This window comes from Anastrepha ludens, chromosome 4 (assembly GCF_028408465.1).
Source record: "Anastrepha ludens isolate Willacy chromosome 4, idAnaLude1.1, whole genome shotgun sequence".
NCBI classification, from domain to species: domain Eukaryota; kingdom Metazoa; phylum Arthropoda; class Insecta; order Diptera; family Tephritidae; genus Anastrepha; species Anastrepha ludens.
Genome location: NC_071500.1, coordinates 93167440 through 93187028, shown reverse-complemented (window position 1 = coordinate 93187028; position 19589 = coordinate 93167440). Strand labels below are relative to the sequence as shown.

Here is a 19589-nt window from a genome sequence, read left to right as displayed (position 1 = left end):
TTTTTTTGCTGGAATACTGGCGCTACTGTCCTCTATAGTCTCGCAGAGCTTGAGCGTGATCTGTTCATTAGCTTGTTTTTGGCATTTAATCACATCAGTCAACCGCAGATGTGCTCTGCGATTTTGACTATGGATAAAAATATCGAACAAGGAATTTGTCTTAAATTTTGTGTTTTGAACGGGATTTCGTGTGCCCAATCATTGAAAATGTTGTAGAAAGTTTTATCAAAAACACGGGTCTACGAGTGGTATAAGGCTTTTGCAGAGGGCCGAGAAGTTGTGGAAGATGTGCCCCGATTTGGTCGACCACCAACGTCTTCAACGAATGAAAATGTCGACAAAGTCAAGGAAATGGTGCTGAAAAACCATAATTTAAGTTTGAGGGAGGTAGTTCGTGACTTTAGCGTGTCTCACGAATCAATTCGCAACATTTTGCACCATCAATTGGGCATGAGACGCGTGGCTAAATTTCTTTCAAAAAAATTCAGCGTAAGAAGGTCGCTGAAGACATGCTTGTGCAAGTGAATTCGGACCCAAAGCTTATCCAGTGCATCAAAACAGGTGATGAGACATGGGTATATGAGTTTGACATTCAAAGCAGTGAACAGGCGGCTGAATGGCGCTAGCCACATGAGCCGAAACCCAAAAAACCACGTTAAAGTCGGTGAAAACTGAAAGTCATCCTATTCATTTTCTTTGAGAATCACGGCGTTGTGCACTTGCAATTCGTTCCAAAAGGTTCCACGGTAAACAAAAAATATTATTTGGAAGTTATGCGACGTTTGAGAGAGAATGTGAGCATGTGGATAGGAAAAGGCCCAATTTGTGGAAAGAAAGCTCATGGATATTGCACCATCTCACAAGGCTCATATTGTGAACACTTTTTTGACCAAAAACTCGACAAATATCATCGAACAACAACCATATTCGCCATATTTAGCCGCCTGTAACTTTTTACTTTTCCCACATCTTAAATTGCCACTCTGTGAACGCCGATTTGAGCCGATAGAGGCCATTAAGGAGAATTCGCTGAAGGAGCTGAAGAAAAAAGATCTCTTCAAACGCGTTTAAAAGGTGCTTTGAAAACTGAACGAATCGTTGGCATGTGTGAATTGCTTCGAATGGAGCCTATTTTGAAGGCGAGAAAATAAATTTTGTTAAGTAAACAATTATTTTGGGTTTTACTGAAAAAATTCCGGTACTTTTTTGTAAAGTATGACTAATGAGCTGAGGCAGTATAAAGAAATTTTTTCTAAATAAACCATAATTTTGAGTAGAAGCTTTTAATTTTACCTCTTGAGTAGAAGCTTTTAATTTTATCTCTACCTACCTACCTATTCCAGCTTATATTGTAGCAGCAAAATATTCTCTATACAGGTACGGGAGTGCTGATATATAGTAAATCCGGGTCGTCCCGGTAACGTAGAACCGACTGTCGGAAGGGAATGACCCATTTGAGCTCTTGGAGTGGGGCTTTGCTGGGTAATGTAGGGCTCCTTGTTGACCGTGGCATTCTTTTCGAGCATTCCCCAGAGCGCCACGCCCTCCCATTCCCACCAAACACATATCATGAGCCTCTTTCCATGAAGATTCGAATTTACTCTCGTAACTCCTGGAGCCACCCACTGCTTTGTTTGCTTCATATTGACGTATAGGCACCATATCTCATCTCCCGTAACGATTCGGTACAAAAAGCGCTGTTTATTACCTCGTATTGCTCGAGGCGGGCGAGATGCTGAGAAGCAAAATGAAGGCGACTTTCTTTGATTGTTTTTTTCGTTGAGCTCGTGAGACACCCAGGATCCAAATTTTTCGGTAAATCCCATTGAATGAAGGTGATTGAGAAACGTTTTATATCGCAGTTCCTTTTTCCCACTAATTCACGACTGGCTTCAAAAGTGACTTGAGACGTTCTCCATCAAATTCAGAAGGCCTTCCGCTGCGGGAGTGTATCGACGTCAAAGTCGCAATTTTGGAAACCATTTCCGAGCTGTAGACTCTTCTATGACATCTCTTCATATACATACGTCGCAAATGCTGTCGCGCCCGTGTGCTTCGGCAACTTTTTGACCTCGATGAAAAGCAAAGAAGAGCAGGTCTCGAAAATGTTGATTTTTGCCTCCTGGGTATTCCATTTCTAAGCCTGAAAACTAATAAAGAATTAAATAACTCAAAAATACAATCAACATGGATTTGTAGAGCAGAAAAAGTTCTATCGAATGAATACTTAACCTTTGGCAAACAGCAAATAAATCGTAGAAAATCAAAGAAAATATAAAAACGCTGTGAACTTATTCACCAACCCAATAGTTTCGTCAACCGCTGATGCATTAAGTGCGTAATTTAAGATTATTCGCTATTGCATGCTTTTAGGCAGTCTTTTGAATATCTCACATACCTGGTAGGAAAAATAAGCATGAAATTGCCAATTGGGGATATTTCTTTATCGCGAACTAGCTCAGTGTTTATTCAAATGAACTATAAGCATACAAAGCTTTCTTTCAAGTTTTTTTGGCCCATCGTGAAATTGATTAAATGAAAAAGTAAAAAATGTTGATCCTTGACTTAAACATATTCATTCAGATATTCATTTTTCCTACGCAGGCAGTTAAACAGGAACTTTTTTTTTATTCTGCCCTTCTGCAGGGTAGTTGAGTCCTGTAAATCCAAGCTGAACTATGTCGGTTGACATAATAGCCTGACGCTAACATGGGTCCCAGGACACGTGGGTATCGCGGGCAAAGAGATCTCTGACTCTTTAGCTAGGATGGGCTCTGAGGCCGACTTCTTTGACCCGGAGCCCGTTCTGCCACTCTCTTCTGCAGCCATCAAAGCCACAGTTAGCAAACGGGCTTCTTCAACCCACAAGCGAGCCTGGCAGGCTGAGAGGGGCTGCAGATGGACAAAACTGATGTTACCTGTCATGTCCGAGCGACTGTCACAGATCCTCCTGTCATTAAGCAGAAAGGACTGTAGGCAGCTGATTGGACTGTTGATGGGCCACTTTCTATGGGCGAAGCACATGGAAAAGGTAGGCATCTCAGGCAGTGCACTCTGCCCAACATGTGGAGAGGAGGATGAGATGGCGGACGACTTTCTGTGCGTCTGCCTGGCTTTAGCTCGAATCAGGTTTGAGGTCTTTGGCACGGATATGTTAAGGAGCGACCACCTTGACTACTCGGCATTAATAAAATGAAAAGAATTATAATACAATGGACTTAATGTTGTCTGAGTGCTGTACTTGCTAGTCTGCTCCGACAAAAAATATTTATATATGTACATATATATATTTTTCATTAATATTACCAATTTATATTCTTTTCTACTCATACAAAAAATAAAATTTGTAATTTGATTTTCATCGAAGCTCTTCGCAGCCAGCTTTCACACATTCAAAAAAATGTGGTCAAATTCGTTTATTTCAATAACGATTCCCTGAATTAGTTTTGCGCTTCCCTTGCAAAGAGATGCAAAAGTACACAAGCAATTAATCTTTGTACTCAGTTCATGTCAGCACTTATATGTAACAATTCTGCGAAACCTTAAAGTTCGCTTATCTACTACAAGTATAACAATTCTTTCCGTTAAGCGGTCGACTAATAATTACATTAACATATAATAACTTTTTAATACGTGAATTCCTATGCATTACAATCATTACAATCCGATGGCTTGTCTTAAATTATTCTAATTATTGTCTGACTTAAACTAAACTCAACTAAAATACGAGACCCTCCCATTATCGCTGCCTATTCACCACACCACTTTCCGATGCGCTGCCGGTAGCGAGCAAATTGCATTATGCAGTGGAATGGCCAAGAAGCCGGCCAACGCAATGCCATAGGCATCCGATTGTGTCACCATAGCCATAGCGAAACGTCTTCTGCCGGGCGTAATTTCCTTAGACATGCGATAGAATGTATTTACATAGGCGCCACCGCCTAACAAACCCTCCCACAACACAATGACCAGCGTGATCCAAATGGTTGGCGTATAGAAGTATATCGTCTCGGTAAGGAAGTAGGCGACGTTGATAAACTGAAAGACTGCCATGAGCCATATTTTCTTGATTTTGTATAGATTGACCGATGAGCGGGAGATGAATACACCAATTTGATAGTCGACATTGAACCAGCGATACTGCGAGGCCTGCGAGAGTGTGCTATTCTCGAAGTAGACCAGTTCGAACTGTAGGAAGAAATGGAAATGAAAAAAACATAAATATTTTAAAAAAATCTTTTACATGTTGCGCTTTCACGTTCACTTACCAATCCCTGATTGATGAAATACTCAAAAAAGTAGACTAGTGCCAGTGGCAACATATAAGGCCATAGAGTTTTAATGTAGACTAGTTTTTCTTTGAAACCACGCAATGGCTTATCGTCAGCCACCAATTCCTCTGTGGACTCAAGCGCAGATTTGGTGAGCGGAATAATAGTGGGTTTGCGTAGTACGACCCAGAAGGAGAATGCTTCCAGCGCCGGGAAGATCAGCATGATGAGCATCGTATCGCGTGGGCTGACTTGAAGTGCTCGCAGTGAGGCGTAGGAGAGTGAGCCAATTACGCCGGCGCCGCCAGTGCCAGATGACCAGGTGGAAACGACATTTCTGGAAGTGACAAAAGTGATTTCGTAATACAAAAACTTTACGTTTCAAAATATTATTTATGTATGTTCATCGATTCGATGCACAAATGTTTGGTGGGCAACAAGACGCAATACTATTGATAGTAAATTTTTAAGCTTCTAAATAACGTATTATTATGAAAAGTTTCCATTAAAAACAAAAATAACATTAATTTCGTCCAATAGATGAATTTTTTGTGTGATATGCTTATACCAATTCAACTGTTCGTTTTTCTTTCGTTCTTTCGTGAAAATTTAATACACGGTATAAATACTAACAAAAACATATGTAATTCAAAAACCGGATATTCATCATTTAGATGTATTAGCTTGGAATAAGTGAAACAACAAGGTTTTCGATATATATTTTAATATGGTACAGTTGTAAATAATAACAAATAATTTTGTTATGAAAAAAACACATATTCGTCTTTTAGACGTATTGCCTAGGTATAAACTAAAACCTCTACATTCTCGAAAAACCTTCAAACAAAACGCATAATGCAAAAACCAAGTATTCATCGTTTCGACATATGGGCTTGGAACAAAACTTGCGAAAATATTTTTAGTATACAACAACTTTAAATAATCACAAAAACTATGTAAAGTAAAATCCAGATATTCATCTTTTGGACGTATTAGCTTGAATTAAACGTAAACCACAACACTTTCCGGAAACCAACTAATGCAAAAACCAGATATTCATCTCTTGGACGTATGGGCCTGGAACATTCTTTGTCTACTTAAAAAAGTGCTTAAAAAAATGTACGTCGAAAGGACGTATTTTTTTTACTTGGTGTACTTAGTATATTTAAAAATATAGTTACTTCTCTTCTTCTTTTCGAAAACTTCAAATAAATTAAATCGAAATAGTACGCCCATCTTCTAGAAAATAGTGATTCATCGTTTGGAAGTACTTATAAACATTTTTTGAGTACGTTTATATTGATTAGAAAAACACTGAAAATGTGTCAGGAATACATCAATCTCATATTTCAAGCAATACTATTGAGTTTATTTATTGCAAAAAATTCATAAAATACATAAATTGTCTACAAGGCCAATGTTTACGCCTTCCATGAATTTTAAATATTTTAATTATTGTTTTTAAGGGAAGTTCGTGAATTTCACCGAAAATAAAAATACAAGAGCATAAATTTAATTCTGAATATTTAATTATAATAGTTAAAGTTATAAAAATATAGCTTTCATACAAGGTGGCGCAAAATTAATCATCCTCATCAACCATGGAAGATTCATAATTCTGGTAAGAAATAGAGATTTTCATCACTCAAAATTATACAACAGTTTTTTTTATTTTTTTTTTCAAGTTATTCAAAACCAAAATTGGATGAGTAATTTTGCGCCCGGTAAATATTAGAGGTGAAGAAGAATGTAGCACGTGTTTTGCGGCACTAGTTTTAAGTAATATTACACTAATTTTTCTGCTTCTAAACATTTTATGCAGATTTTAATGAAACAAGCCTGGATTGATGACTTTTCATCCTTTCGAAGAATTTGAAATTTTTTTTGTGTGAAATTACTTGAAAAAATTTCAATATAAAATAAACTTTAATTGTAATATGAATGACTAACTAAATATATTTTTATAATTTTAAACCACATTTTTGTCGTAAGTTCATTTTGCATACCAGAAAATGTGCGATTGTGCAAATTTAGTGGATGACTTGAAGGAGTGAGGGTGAAGGTCGAAGTGTCGGCCTTTGGGCACATTTGCGATACAAAAAAAAAAACAAGGAATGAAATATTTTGTAAGCTCTTGCTAAATTTGAAAACTTTTTGGAAATAAATATTTTTCTTATAATTCTTTTTCAACACTTCTATGAGCTTCAAAAATTTTATACTTAAATTTTTTTTCTAATTTTAAATGAAACAAATAGTTTTAATGGCCTTCAAATATTTAAATTTCGAATTTTTACTTTGAGTTTTTAAACGAAACTGTGAAATGAACCATCAAAATTTCACCAAACAATTACATCGAATCGCGGAATTCTTATATACATACATATATACACAAGTACTCACTTATTGAAATGCGACGAATACGACAGGAAAGTCGGTTCACCAATACCGCTACTCGCCGAAGTAATAACCACACCCAGCAGTGCCATCCACTCAGCTGTAGCGAAACCAACGAGCAGAAAACCAGATGCTGACAGCAGAATAGCGAGCAGAATTTTGAAACTATCAGACAAAAAAAATGCATTCAAGTGAAATTCTATTAAATTATTTAGTTTTACTCTAAACACTTACTGCACCCAAAACGGCAGGAAGGGAATGACCATTTTCACAAATAACGAAGGTAAAATATCCGCCAACAAAATGGCGCCCGTCGATACCAAATGACATTTACGCGCATTCTCATCCTCAGTTGTGTTATCATCTACCGTTTCATCTTGAAATTGAGCGATAATATCGTGTGCTGCGCTCAACATTACCACATAGCCATAGTTGTTGCAGAGACCCAACATCCAATAGGCGGTGAGATCGCGCCATAGCTTGCGGTCTTTTGGTGGTGGATGCGGGGAGACGGGTGAGGCAACAATAACCTCTTGATTGCCGGACATTTTCGAGAGAGGTTTTTCCTAAGCGTCGCAGTTGTGGCGCTGTAAAAAGGGGCAGAGAACGAGGGGGATTTTAGTAATCATGCATTTGCGTAAATAATTTTAAATAAATGAGGTAAATAGAATATTTACGAGCTCGCATTTAATTTAACTTGGCATTTAATTTTTATTTATTTTTTATTTCTTGTTTATTATGATTTGTTTTTTTTTTTTTTAATATCTAATTTAGTTGGCAGTCATGCGCGCCCATCGCGTGTTCTGCATTTTAAATAGATTCATTAATCAACGTTGTTATTTTTAATTTTTTCACCTAATCGATTCGAGGTTTACATTAAACTTTCATTGTTTTGTAATCGCATTATTGTAGTGCGCTTGAATTTATAATAGTGGGGATTTACTCTATAATAATAATATAACAATAAAAAAATGACGCATATACTCGTATGTTTGTAATCCCAACATTTTTAGGCTGAGCGATTCTTAGAAGTTGTAGTTTGGCATGCCCAAACCCCTTTTTTTGCTACTCTGAACTTTCCACAATTTGTATTATAGACTTTTACATGGAAATAGGCTTGTTATAACTTATCGGAAGCAATCGCTATTATTAAAAACCATTTCTTACATTTTTGATATTTCATTCGAGTAGTTTACTTTGAAAATTAAAACAAAAAAAAAGGTTCATTTTTATTATGTTATGTTTTTTACAGATTTGCAGCGTTTTGCATTTAGTGATTGATAGTGATGCACCTGAAGTGTTACCCCATCTGTCTATGTCTATAAGGATTTTGGAAAATATATCTTTTGTGCGAGATAAGTCGGGAATTCTCGTGAAGACAAATAGATCATCCGCATAGATTCCGTAGTCGATTTTTTTGTATTTTTCGCAAACTTTGCTTACTTGGTCAAATGCAATGGTGAACAGTACCGCGAAAAAAAAATAAAAAAATATTAATAAATAAGATAAAATAAAAAAAGTTCGTTTAAGTAAAAAAATTTGCAAAACCTTTGATAATTTCGAAAGTTGGACATAAAATATTACTTAAAAAAGATTATTTTTCACTTTTTTCTAATGTTTTTTTGTTTTTTAAATTTTTGTTTCTTAATAAAATTTTTGTTGTGAAAGTTTTTGACAAATTATATTAGAAAATTTTTAATATATTTGGGACACATTTTTTTTTGTCATTTGTGGAAAAATCACCCCTTCAAATTTTTTCTTAATGAAATAATTATAATAATATTAAATTAAAAACTTAAACAAACTTATACCTAAAAAATAAAATAAAACAAAATATAATAAATAAAATTAAATAAAAAAAATAAATGTTTAATATATTTGATCATAAAAAAAAACTGAAAGGGTGAGACTTTCTACAAATGACAAAGAAAATGTGTCAAAAAAAAACGAAATTTGTTAAAAGCTTTCAAAAAACAAATTTTATTAAAAATCCAAAATTGAGACATTAAAAAAATTAAAAAGAATTAGAAAAAAAAACATTTATTAAGAAACGAACATTAAAAAACATTAAGGCGCCTAAATAAACATTTTTTTTTGGCCATACGAGGTTCTCTCAAAAAGTTACAAGCCTTCAAAAAAGACTGACAACTTTTTTAATGAACCTCGTATCACCAAAAAACAGGATCAAAAAATTGAATAGTGAAATCAAGAATATAAAAACCTTTTTTTCGTTTCCAAGACACCAATGAGGCGAGGACCTTAAAAAATTTTATTTATATAAATTGAAAATAAAAACTAAAATTTTTTTTTAAAGATTGAAAATAAATTTTTTTTTAATTTTAAAAATTGTAAATAAAATTTTTTTAAGTATATTTTGTCCTCAAATCTCAAAATTATCAAATGTTTTTCAACATTTTTTCAATTTACTTCTTATTATGCTGGAAATAAACCAATTTTCAGAAAAATATAAAACCATGACCAGAATATCTACTTGAATCTTTTGACATAAAAAAAAATTCTCAATGACTTTCTTGCAACTTGTGTTTCATTGTGTAAATTTGCAGGATCTAAATTCAATGTCATAACTAGCAATCGCTAAAAGTTAGATGCTTAGTTTGATTACTGAAAACCTGAATTTTTTATCGAATGAGCCAAAACAAGAGGTAGGTATCGCATGGGTTTTAGAGCACTTAGCATTTACTAAACACGAAATGGCAAACCAATTAGCCAGTGAAGGGGCGGTCTCCACATTTATAGGTTCAAGCCCATTTTGTGGCCTCTCTTAATCAGGAAGAAGCGGATAGACTAAGAAGATCATACTGGAACAATCAAAATCAATGAGAGTTAGCTTTAACTTAACTGGGGGCCTGGAGGATGTCTCAAAATCGGATCCCCCAGCTCTTCTTAGATTCGCCAAAAGCGCTGACATCCTACAAGGTGTCTACTTTCAGTATTCATAGAGGTCGGTCTCCATCTCTCGTTATCGCCAGGGACCAAAAGATCTATGCGAGGCTTAATACCAACCAGGCTAACCTAACCTAACCTAAGTTGGAAATTCTAAATTCAGTAGCGCAATCAGTGATCCCAGTATCCTGGATACACTAAAAATCCATTCGTTATTCCACTTATTTTTTTATATTTTAAAAAGCGTTTTTTACCGTATTTTGTACCACTGTGCGCCTACACAGCCTGTTAGCAGTGTAAAACTGAGTGTAATTATTATTAATAACTAATATATTTATCGATAGCTAAGTGTGCAAGTGATATATTGAGAATAAATTAATTGCCGTCAATTAGTTTGAACTATGATTTTCATACTGCAATAAATTATAAAGTAATTCCAAGATTTTTCTTATCTCATATCAAAGCACGCATTTTTACGAGATGATAAACTCATATCAAAGCGACTTAGTTTAGATGATTTATAAGTGCCATTAAAATTCCGTTTTAGATTAAAATTAGTGATAAAACAAATATTTCGTACATACATACGAGTATATGGGGGGAATAAACGAAAGTACGCTCATAATACCTATAGATTTGAAAGATAAAAAGTATTTTTCGCGATCGCGTATAATGGCTGGTTATACTTCTTTATAGGTAAAGCATTTTTAAGTGAGATTTTTATTATAGTTTTATGAACCTAATCGGTCTATGCGTGACCACAGGTCAACCAGTGCAACTCATATGATGGAATTCTTTTATTTTACGGTTTTTCAGTTTCTCACTTAAATTTAGTTAAATTTTCCTTCCAGCTTTATGTTGCTTTCGACATTCGTGGCTACTTTAATATCGTGGAGATCTATGTTCTACTGTTGTATACAGCCTCATTATTCACCTACTGTAATATTTTTTTAGGTATTATTTACCTTAAGCCTTATCTTCATATAAAATATAGTTTCCTCGCAACTACTTTGCTTTCATTGAATTTGCTTAGCTCAAGCAAACTCTCAAGCTCGCATGCGGAAGCTTAATTTTGTTTACTTGCATGATTGATAGTTTATTGACTTGGTTATGCAAAAATAGCTCATTTGTACGCGTATTAGAGGCGCATAAAACAAATGTGTGCTCATAATATACTTACATATTATGTATATATAGCATAGTGTGTGCCAGTACTACATAATAGATAAACTATTGTGCGCTCTTCTTGGCCAAAGCGAAGTCAAACAAATTTAATAAGTTGATTTTTTTTGAAAATATTTCAATTGAAATTGCAACTAAGGTAATTAAAGCTTCCGGACGCGTGCCATGGGTAAATTTACATTTTAATTTTCCAAGCACAATTCAACTCAGTGGCAGCGTCAATTAAGTAGAGTAAAGAGAGCCAGTGCTACGCGGCGTATGTGTAACCCATTGGTGTAGATCGGAGACGGTTTGTCAAAAGTGCATTCACTTCTGATATTTTTTGCACAAACAAAAGCCATGAAAAAGCTCCTCATAAAAATATCTGCCGTTCGGAGTCGGCTTGAAACTGTGGGTCCTTCCGTTTGTGGAACAACATCAAGACGCACACCTCAAATAGGAGGAGGAGCTCGGCCAAAAACCCAAAAAAGGGTGTACGCGCCAATTATAAAAAACATAAAAGTTATTGTAAACATAGTCGCACATAATACCTAAATTTTGTATGACTGATGATCTCATACTTGCAGCTAACATTGAACTTTTCTACTATACTACACATCCGTTTAGTTCACTTTGGCATTGGCAGAGTAAAGACAACATTTAACAGAGATTTCTCTGAACATACCCCTGCTGTGAATTTCATATGAAAATAGCTTTTAGCTCTCTCATTACTGTTAATTTTTAAATTACTTCAAATTCATGCCGCAGTCACGCAGGGATCAAATAAATATATGAAAATTTATGTTGCCAGTTGGTTTTTTTTATTTAAGAATTTTCATTTTTATATTAAAAATGAGAAAAATTGCAAATGGGGAAAAATTAATTGTAGATTATTTTTTATCACTTGTAAAATTGGAAAAAAAATTGTTTCACAAAAATTTTCAACAAAAACCAAATTTTTTCACAACAATTTTTAGCAAAATATAATTATGATTTATTCCCCATACAAAAAAATGTGTAACATAAAAAAATTTTATTTACAAAAATTTTTAACAAAAAAAATATTTTTTCACAACAATTTTTAGCAAAATATATGATTTATTCCCGAAAAATATATTGTGAAAACAGACAGAAAAAAATTTTTAAAGGAGTACGTTTCATTAAAAAAAAATTATAAATATCTGATGCAATGTTGTTTTTTTTTTATTTAAGAACTTTCATTTTCAAAAATGAGAAAAATTACACATGACGAAAATATGATTGTTAATTATTTTTTAAGTGCATACACTTTTCATTCGTAAAAATTGTAAAAAAAAATTTTTTCAAAAAAATTTGTAAAAACGAAAAAAAAATTTTTTCACAGAACATTTTAGCAAAAAATATTATATTTTCCCGAAAAATATAATGTGGAAATTGACAGAAAAATTAAGGAGCAAATTTTTTTTTTAAAAAACAAATTATAAAAATCTCAAAATAAAGCGAAAATATTTCTCTTAAAAAAACTAATATATATACCCCCATTTTTAAATTCATGAAAACATAATTGTTGATTATTTTTTAAGTGCATACACTTTTCATACAAAATTTAAATAATTTTTTTTTTTAACATTTTTAACAAAAAAAAAGTTTTTTTAACAAAAAAATAATTCACAAAAATGTTTTAAAAAAATTGTGTTTTCACAAATATTTTTAACAATAAAAAAAACTATTTTAACAAAAAATACGGTTTTTTCATACTTTTTTTTAACTATGTTTAACTATTTTTTACACTTTTTTGAAGTCAACTTAAGTCGGGACATGAACGCTTTAGTAAGCCTTAAACAACAAATTCAAACTAACTTTTGCAAATCCTGCGAGTGCTTTATTACCGGAAGGCTATTCTTTCAGAAAGTATGTATAGCCACAAAGTCCGTGCTGGCTTGAGCGGCCATAAAAGTGTTGCACAGTGGATGCGAAATATCAGTGAAGAGTAGTAAAAAACAAAAATAGTGCTTTTAATGTGTATTTGAAGTGAGCTGATCCCCTATAGAGGCATATGTATGTACATAGATACGCTTAGGCTTAAGCATGTCCGCCTGCCAATGTTAAATACAAATTTTGCTATTCACTTTAAAGATTAGCCATTTTAAAACACGTTCTTTATAAGCCAAGTGTTAACAGCTTTGTTTATTACCCACTCAATGTTACTATGCTACTGCGCGTTGTTTGCATTGCATATCTTTTTTTTTAAATTTTGCTCTTTTGCTACTTTTGATCGCAATTTTTGGGCCCAAACATGCATGTCATGAGCAGATTAGGGTTGTCCACGAAGAGCACTGAAGTACTGAAATTGGGAGAAGAAATTTTGCATATTTTTTATTTAAAAAACGGTTGATATTTAAAGGTGCTGCAAGGCTTATGCAGTTTTTCCAAATTTTTTTTTAGGTAAGTAGGGAAAAAGTTGAGTTTTTTGCAAACTGTGGCTAAGTAGAAGTTAATAAAAATAATAAGACAATTATTAAAAATATATATTTTTTATTGGGAAAGTCATATATGTCACCAGAAATGAATCACCTCTTGAATTTGAATAATTGTTTTTTTTTTTGTATGTTAACTACTTTTTGCAGGGCTGCATATTAGCCTCTTTCGCTGTAAAAGTGTGCACTGCCCGTCAACTTTTTATTACCTGTAAAATTCGAAGTTCTAGGACATTGCAGAGGAAATTCTACAAAATATTAGCATTGCCCATATACCCAATACGCGGAAGCATTTCTTTATATAATTAGACAATTTCCAAATTATCTGCTGTATCTAAACTTTTTGAATGTGTTGCCAAATTAAACGTCTAATTAGTCAGACAGAATGGTTTTGTAACGGGTAATTTTTTAGCTATTATCTTTTTAAACAGTTGGTTTAAACAGCTGACACACGTTTCGTGTTTTGTTTCACTGTCAAACATCTTCAGTTTGGTCTTTAATTTAACCATGAATCGTCTTACAAACGAACAACGCTTGCAAATCATTGAATTTTATTATAACAATGCGTGTTCTGTTAAGAAAGTTTATCGCGCGCTTCTTCCATTTTATGGTCAGTTTAATCGACCCACTGAAGCGGCTATTCGAGCTATTGTGACTAAATTTAGAACCAAATTTACATTATAGGACATCAAACCACCAACACGCTTACGTAGAGTGCGAACTGAAGAAAATATCGCAGCTGTATCGGCCAGTGTTAATGATGACCATCAATTATCGATTCGTCGCCGTTCGCCGCAATTGGGCCTCTGTTACTCAACAACGTAGAAAATTTTCCGAAAGGATTTAGATGTGAAGCCTTTCCAAATACAGCTGGTGCAAGAATTGAAGCCGAACGACCTACCGCAACGCAGAATGAATGGATTTTTTATCGAAAAACTGTGTTCAGCGACGAAGCTCATTTTTGGATCAATGGGTACGTAAATAAGCAGACTTGTTGATTTTGGAGAGAAGATGAGCCAGAAGAATTGCAAGAGCTACCAATGTATCCAGAAAAGGTCACAGTTTGGTGCGGTGTATGGGCTGGAGACCGGACTTCTTCAAAAGATGCTGTGAATCGTAACGTAACTGCGAATGGTGAGCGATACCGTGTAATGATATCCAACTCTTTTTTGCCCAAAATGCAAGAGCTTGACTTGCATGACATGTGGTTTCAGCAAGACGGTGCCACATGCCACACAGCACGCGTAACAATGGACTTGTTGAGAGGCGAGTTCGGTGAACATTTTATTTCACGTTCGATAAAATCTTCCATATGATTTTAGTAACTAAATTGGCATGTTTTGGTTTTCATTCAACTTTCCTTGATTGAATTCGATCCGATTTAATAAAGAGATGCAGTACTGCACTTATCGATGGAGTTTCTTCGAGACAGTTCATCGCCACCCTTGGTGTACCTCAGGGTAGTATTTTAGGACCTTTGTTATTTGCTTTGTTTATTAATGATATTTGTTCTGTTTTTCCTTTGCTAATTTTCTTCTCTATGTTGATGACCTAAAAGTGTATACGGAAGTAAAAAATTCGAGTGATTCAGCCATTCTACAGTCCGAGTTGAGTAATTTTTTTTCCTGGTGCCTTATGAAGCGTATATTTCTTAATATTGAAAATGTCATAAAATTATATTTTCTAAGCTTGAATGCCCCCTTAAAACCTCTTATCATATCAATTATACATATCTTGCTTCGTTCGATGTTATAAATGATTTAGGGGGTTTCTTTGATAAAAAGCTCAATTTTATCACGCACTTTAATTATGCCGCTTCCAATTCACTTGCTATGCTCGCTTTTGTTAGACGTCATTCATAGCACTTCACTAACCCATATACTTCTAAGATATTACACTAGATTATGCTGCTTTTATTTGAAGACCGCACAGTGCGGCCGATTCCCAAAAAGCTGGCCAAAAGTCGAAAAGAAAGTTTCTAGATAGAGTTTTTTTGTATTTGGGTTGGCTACAGTAATGCCTTGAGTAGTGAAAACCGTGCATAACAACGTCCTGTACCCTAAGTATCTTCTGTATTTTCAGTCGCAACGTGGCCTTCGTTTGAGCATCGTATTACCGTCGATGAATAGTGAAAGTTGTACACATTTGAAAGATTTTGTAATGGAGTAAATTGAACAAAACCAAAGGGAATCATCTTCGGAAGGTTAGTAAAATACGAGAAATCTTTAGTACATATTAATACCTCGACACAAAATTTTTAGCTGCAGCAATACGTAGATACATTTTTTGCAATTTTTTTTATAAAATTCAGCTGCTACCACTTGCTACCTTGCGACCCCGAAAACATATAAATTTACATGCATCTTGATTATGTTCTTGAATATACGCTATTTCACGTGAGGGGGTGGCCAATAGGGGTGGAAGGGGGTGGATTTTCAAAATTTTAAGATCAAATTGGTAATCAGCGACCCTGAAAACATAAATTAACATGCATCTTGATTATGTTCTAGAGCAGTAACTGTGAATAGTTTTCGTTATCGAGAGATGATAACGATTTTTTTATGGCCTGAATTGGAAGATACGGATGTGGACAATATGTGGTATCAACAGGACGGCTTACGAAACAATATCTCTTTTGCGTGAAAAATTTGATGGCCGAATAATCTCACGTCGCGGCGATGTCAATTGGCCGCCAAGATCATATGATTTGACACCGTTGGACTTCTTTCTTTGGGGTTATTTGAAAGAAAAGGTGTACGTGGATAAGCCAGCAACAATTCAAGAGCTAAAGGATGAGACAATTCGCCACATTAACGGAATAGAACCTGAATTATGCCTCATCGTCATCGAAAATTTGGACCATTGGATGCGGCCATATGGCCAATATTTTGTTCCATACGTAACTGAGCCATACCAATATTATCATAATAAAGAAAAATAACAATAATTTCTTAAAACAATTGTATTTTATTCAAAATCAACACCGGCTCTTGAAACTTAACCACGCTTTAGTTTAATATTCCTTGCAGAAATGTTCGCTGTTGCAAGATTTTTCGCGTTCGCTTTAGTAGGACATTATATAATGCCAATGTGCCACTCGTTAGAAAGTTGTTTGACCTTAATTATCTCTCAACCCTTTTGGAGTTAGACCTTTCTAGGGCCAAACAAGTATTTCAAATGCAATTAAAAACTTACTTTCTATGTAATAAATCAAAATAATACCTAGTATATTTGTTGTTTTAGTCTCATAATTATTAATTTCGTTAAAATTCAATTGTAATAAATTTTTAGCAATTTAATGGTTTCTTATGTTGATAATCTAATTTTACTAAACATTTTAATATTCAACATTGTAAATTTGTATTTAAGTTCTGAATTTTTACATCTTAAATGTCTGTTCTGAGTTTTGTTAGACATTAATGAATAAATAAATAACACAGCATTGCGTTTGCAGGCAAAACAGAGGGGAAATTTCCCAAGAATAATTTCTCCTACACAAAGTAAAGCCTCCACAAAGACGTCAGGTAGGTTCGAATCTCGGTGCAACACCAAAATGAAGAAAAAGTTTTTTCTAAGAGGTGTCGCCCCTCGGCAGGCAATGGCAAACCTTCGGTATATTCTGTCATGAAAAAACTTCTCAAAAAAATATCTGCTGTTGGGAGTCGGCTTTTTTTTTATATTTGTTTATTTACTTTCAACTAATAATATTAAGTCGTACAATGTCTCTAGACGAGCTCTCAAGCACGTATACTATCTGATGTCGAGTAACTTTTCCTTAGTATTGAAATTGATATTGTTTTAACTTAGAAGTTATTAAAATATTTTATATCTTTGATGCAGGCAAAAAGGGAACAAAAACGATGCATAGATTATCGTTTATAATAAAAGGCTTAAAAGTAGTAAAAGAAGGTAGACAGACTAGAAAGGTGGTATGAGTTCGTGTTGCGTGTCATTTGTTAACCACCACCAGTTTTTAACGGTAAGGGTGGATTCGATTTTTTCGCAGCTTGAAATATACATATGTATTAAAACGTTTATTATTTGCATTAAGTGTTTTTGATGTGATTATTTTATTGTTCGCTCTTCTGAATATGTGATATATTATTAGCGTGTGGTTTTCGTTTTGTATAAAGCCTTTTTTGTCGAGGTATAAGAAGGATTCGGGAGGTGGAAATACATTAGAAATAGCTAGTGAGAAATAATCGTCGCTTTCGTAGTAAAACGCTCTTATTAATATGTTATTGGTATTGTATAGGCAACGCCGGATATGTTTTCTTATTAAATTTATAATATGACAATCAATTCTGGCCACTTTCGCTATATTATAAAGCTTTGAGTTCGAGATGTATTTGGTATAGTTACTATTTTGTGATCTGTATAAGGAAGTACATGATCGTAGTATTCTTCTCTCAAGCTTCCTTCGCCGTTCCATATATGAGGGTGAAATCTTGTACTAAATTGAGCAACCATATGTGAGTATTGGTCTTACCGGGGTTTGGTACATTAATATTTTGACTTTCTTGTGTGGTAGTTTCGATGAAAACATTTTTTTATAGATATGGAAAGCTCTTGCGGTCTTCTCGACTTGGAGGTTAATGTGATCGTTATAGTATAAAAATTGATCAAGGTGAATACCGAGATATTTTACTCTCTCAGTGGTTTCAAACCACTAGGGATTCTGGTTTCATTAGATATTATATTTAAAATTTTTCCATTTTTTTCTGCTATTTGAGTTGCATCTTTTTATGGGTGGACGAAACAAAATGCTTTCGCATTTCTTTGTATTTATTTTAAGATGCCAGTTTGCTGTAAAATCTTCTACAATATTGTATTTCAGTTGCAGATTTCTGTTAATATCCTCTATTGTTATGTCTGGATGGTAAATGACAATATCATCAGCAAAGGCTATGATATTGCCTATTTTATGCAGCAAGTCAAGTATAAAGAGATTGAAAAGAACTGGGGCATTTACTGACCCTTGTTGCAAACCATTTGCTATGTAATAGGAGTCGCCCCTCGGCAGGCAATGGCAAACCTTCGGTGTATTCTGTTATGAAAAAGCTTCTCAAAAAAAAAAAAAAAATCTGCTGTTGGGAGTCGGCTTGAAACTGTAGGCCCCTCCATTTGTGGAACAACACTCTGCTCTAAGTTCTTTACGATCAGTAAACATTTCATCAAATCAAAACATGATTTTCTCTCACCTGAACCTTTTATTTTTAGCGAAAAATTACGGCACACATTACCAATAGTTGAAGAATTTCGGCCTAAACGTTTCAAATTTGAATTTTTCGCAGTAATATTAGAATTTGTATTATGCTTACATACCCGTATACATACACATGTACATATTTACGCTCGTAAATTTGAATATTTTTTTGCGGCATTTTCAAGTTCGGTCTGCTACGTGAGTATGTGTGTATGTACAAATACGAGCCAATTGGCCGTTGAAGGTAAGTCAAGCATCGCTTGTAGTTCAAAAGCGAACTGAGCTGAATATTTAATTAGTTTTTGTACAGTTTCACTCTCCCACCTCATGCAGAAGTCAACGCAAGGCAATAATAATTTTAGTGAGAAATTTTATATTTATTTGAAGTTTGCAATTTTCGAGAAATAAATGAAAATAAATTAGGCTTACGCGAATGAGAAAGTAAACATTTTTTAAGCAGTTGGCGTGTAGAATCGAATAAGCCAAGTTCAACTCAAGCATTTTAATTTGATTAATCGTATTGCCGCTATATAAAGTACATCGATCCTTGGTAATGTGATCGACAGAAGTACTAAAAAGAACAATCGCCACATGCAGCATGGTGAGACTCAGAGACATAGGAAGCTGGTCAACAAGATCGTACGGTCACAGCAAGATTCTCTTATAGGGGCCCTCACTACTCAAAGCAAATCAGGCTTCTTAATCTCCGACCTTAACTTCAAGAAAGAATTTACGATACGTTTTCCAACGAGAGCCGCATGGAGGAAAGGGAAGGTGATTGGTAGATTCGAAATTGAAATGTACGCTGGCGGTTCCAAGATTAACTGTGATGTAGGAGCTGACCTCTATTCGAACCCGCTCAACTTATCCAAATCAATTCGACTACCTGCCTATGGCAGCGTTTTCCAGACAGAACTATTAGCAATAGTGGCTAATTTTTCAGACAGTCAAGCTGCTATGAAGACCTTAGATTCCAATTCCATTTCATCCAAACTAGTTTTACAGTGTTTTTACAATTCAAAAATCGCCAGACAACGCAAAGAAGAACTTAATGCTTTAGAGCGCACGACAGACATCACTCTTACCTGGATAGCTGGTAATAAGGGCATAAGAGGAAATGAGAAAGCAGATGAATTGGCAAGGCAGGGGGCATCCTATAACGAATCCGGAGCGGTAGAAATAGTGGGGACAGCCAGA

At 34.5% G+C, this 19589-nt stretch overlaps 1 protein-coding gene across 2 annotated transcripts in view; it reads right to left on the bottom strand.

The window, feature by feature from the left end:
• Window positions 1-3218: 3218 nt before the first annotated feature.
• LOC128860192 (battenin) overlaps window positions 3219-19589 on the bottom strand; it is a 36049-nt gene continuing 19678 nt past the window's right edge. For both annotated transcript variants that reach the window (XM_054097504.1, XM_054097503.1), the window contains exons 2-5: window positions 6900-7252; window positions 6672-6830; window positions 4269-4608; window positions 3219-4188 (exon numbers count right to left, since the gene is read on the bottom strand). In XM_054097504.1, coding sequence (XP_053953479.1) covers window positions 3754-4188; window positions 4269-4608; window positions 6672-6830; window positions 6900-7213 — 1248 coding nt within the window. In that variant the 5' untranslated portion in view covers window positions 7214-7252 and the 3' untranslated portion in view covers window positions 3219-3753. The remainder of the gene's footprint in view (window positions 4189-4268; window positions 4609-6671; window positions 6831-6899; window positions 7253-19589) is intronic.